This window comes from Harpegnathos saltator, unplaced genomic scaffold (genome assembly GCF_003227715.2).
Source record: "Harpegnathos saltator strain DR-91 unplaced genomic scaffold, Hsal_v8.6 scaffold834, whole genome shotgun sequence".
Classification (NCBI taxonomy): Eukaryota; Metazoa; Arthropoda; class Insecta; order Hymenoptera; family Formicidae; genus Harpegnathos; species Harpegnathos saltator.
This window is the reverse complement of record NW_020230687.1, coordinates 154,560-157,230: the sequence shown is the minus strand read 5'-3', so window position 1 is coordinate 157,230 and position 2,671 is coordinate 154,560. Positions and strand designations below refer to the sequence as shown.

General features: G+C 34.5%; 2 protein-coding genes across 2 annotated transcripts; both read right to left on the bottom strand.

The window, feature by feature from the left end:
- Nucleotides 1–471: 471 nt before the first annotated feature.
- On the bottom strand, nt 472–1,464 carry LOC109504559 (piggyBac transposable element-derived protein 4-like). Its single transcript, XM_019844863.2, has one exon. The coding sequence runs from the start codon at nt 1,462–1,464 to the stop codon at nt 472–474; it is 993 nt and encodes a 330-aa protein (XP_019700422.2).
- Nucleotides 1,465–1,579: 115 nt separating this feature from the next.
- LOC112590485 (uncharacterized) lies at nt 1,580–2,245 on the bottom strand. The gene has a single exon (XM_025307156.1). The coding sequence runs from the start codon at nt 2,243–2,245 to the stop codon at nt 1,580–1,582; it is 666 nt and encodes a 221-aa protein (XP_025162941.1).
- Between the last annotated feature and the right edge of the window lie 426 nt (nt 2,246–2,671).

Below are 2,671 nucleotides of genomic sequence, written 5' to 3'. Positions count from 1 at the left end.
GTGAAATTGAAAATTGCGAAACTGAAGATAATGTAGTAAAAAATTTATTAACCCCTTGGGTACGGATTTATTTGAGAAAATATTTGCATGTGGAACGGATATAATTTTTGGTTGCTTGGAGTAGTATGTAAAAGCAGTACATTTTATGTAAGAATTTATTTATTTCTAAAATATTGGTGACATATGTAGTATTAAGATGTCTTCAAGTAATTAGAATTGCAAAACAAAAATAAATTAATAACAACAAAATAAAACTAAATGAAATAAATTCAAGCTATAACAAAAAACCAATTACTAATAATTATGCAAAGTGTGATATTTTTCAATGCAAGTAGGTAAATGCAGTGCTACTTTGCATTGTTTGCACTGCCACGTAGTCTCTTTCCTAATATTATGCTTATAACAAACACGGCACCTTTTTCCAGGGTGTTGCTTGGACTTAGTTGACGGAATGTTCTCAGGAAAGTGTGCTCAATTTTTCGTTGCCAAACGAAATGGTGTATCGTTACTTGACGGACGTCCACGACGTTTATAATTTGGCAATGACAATTGCTCCAGCAATTCTTCGGCAATAGCTAAACGAAAGGAAATAATGCCTGCCTTGGTTGTGCAGTTGATTTTAGAATATAAAACATGAGCATTATAAAAGGCCATATCTATTAGATAAAAAAACATTTTCTTATAACCCTTTACACATTTTCTCATAACTGGGAAGCACGCTAGCAATTGGTCTTGTTTATCAACGCCTCCCATACCTTTATTATACTCAAGCACAGATGCCGGTTTTATAATATTTTCGCTATCGCCACCTTCATTTTTTCTCCTTTTGCCTGTGTTTATGAAATCAGCATTTGAATGTTTCGTGCTAAGTATGTGAACGTCTTTTTTATCTCTCCATTTCAAAGCCAATAAACCGTGACTGGATAAAGTTTTGATTTCTCCTTTTTTCAACTTCATTGAAGAAAACACCTTTGGCATATTCTTCCTGTTTTTCCGAACAGTTCCAACAGCATTCGTATCATTTTTTAGTAAGGTCAGAAATAAATGTGGTGATGAATAAAAATTATCCATATACAACGTGTAACCTTTTTTTAAAATAGGCTGTGCCACTTCCATGACTACACTCTCAGTAGCAGGTATATCACTTCCCTGGATTTTATCCTTGCCAACATAAATTTTGAAACGAATACAATAACCTGATGTAGATTCGCAAAGTTTATAAAATTTTATGCCAAAACGAGCTCTTTTGGAGGCAATAAATTGAATAAAACTCAATCGACCTTTGAATTTCATTAACGATTCATCAATAGCTACTTCACTATCAGGAGTATAAAGGTAACAAAATTTAGTATTTAGGTAATCCACTATATTTCTAATCTTTCTTATTCTGTCATCTTTATTTTCCTTTTCATTATCCGTAAAATATAGAAAGCTTGAAATATCAAAAAACCTATCGCGTGGCATAGTGCTGGCAAAAATTGGAGTACTTATTGCATATCTTTTTGACCAATACATATGCATTTTCGGCTTCTTCATTTGCGACATCAAGATGCATAATGCAATATAAGCTTTCATTTCATCAGAACTTACAGGAAACCACCTTTGGTTTTTTTGTTATACAACCTTCTTTTTCTATCACTTGTCTGGCATATCTATTCGTCTCTTCTACTATAATGTCCCAAAAATCTTCATTCAAGACTTCTTTCAAAACATCTAAAGGCGTAGGATTACCACCTAGTCTACGCAGGCTCAAAGGATTAATTCCAGATATTTCAGAAAAACTTTTTATATCGGCTACATTTTCTTCTTCTTCCCAAATCCATTCCTCTGATACTGGTTCACGAGAAGATTCACTATCACTGCTCGATAGACGTCTTGTGCGTCTTCGAAACCTTGGTTTTATATTACAATTGTCATCATTTTCTGGTTCACGAGAAGATTCACTATCACTGCTCGATAGACGTCTTGTGCGTCTTCGAAACCTTGGTTTTATATTACAATTGTCATCATTTTCTGGTTCACGAGAAGATTCACTATCACTGCTCGATAGACATCTTGTACGTCTTCGAAACCTTGATATTATATTAAAATTGTCATCATTCTCTATTTCAATATCGTCTTCATCACCTTCGCTTTGTATTTCATTGTAATTGTCAATTTCAGGATCACTAAACAATTCTGCTTCAGATTTCTCAAAGTCACTTTCGCTATCACTATCATAAAATATATTCCTTGTTTTTGACATAATGGGGCAGTATATCGCAAATAATGTTCACCGAAATACTGTAATTGCCTCTTCTATTATGACTGATACAAGCTACAATGAAATGAACAGAATTGTGCCTAACCTCAAATAACGTTTTAGACACGTCATCCGCTCCTAGGGAAAACAAGTGAATGACGTCTCTCAGACGTCAAATGTACCCAAGAGTTTAATTTTTGGTTTGACGTCTTAAAACGTCATCCGCTCCTAGGGGAAAAAAGTGAATGACGTGTCTCAGACGTCAAATATACCCAATTCGGCATCATTTCCGAATGATGCCAGAAGGTTTTGAAGCCGTAGAAAATCGTTTAGGGCAATTATTGACTAATGAGGAAAGTTGTGGATGGCCTATGATACCTGTACACGTACAACTGTTATCAACGATTTGGCTTCTTGCTACACCAGATT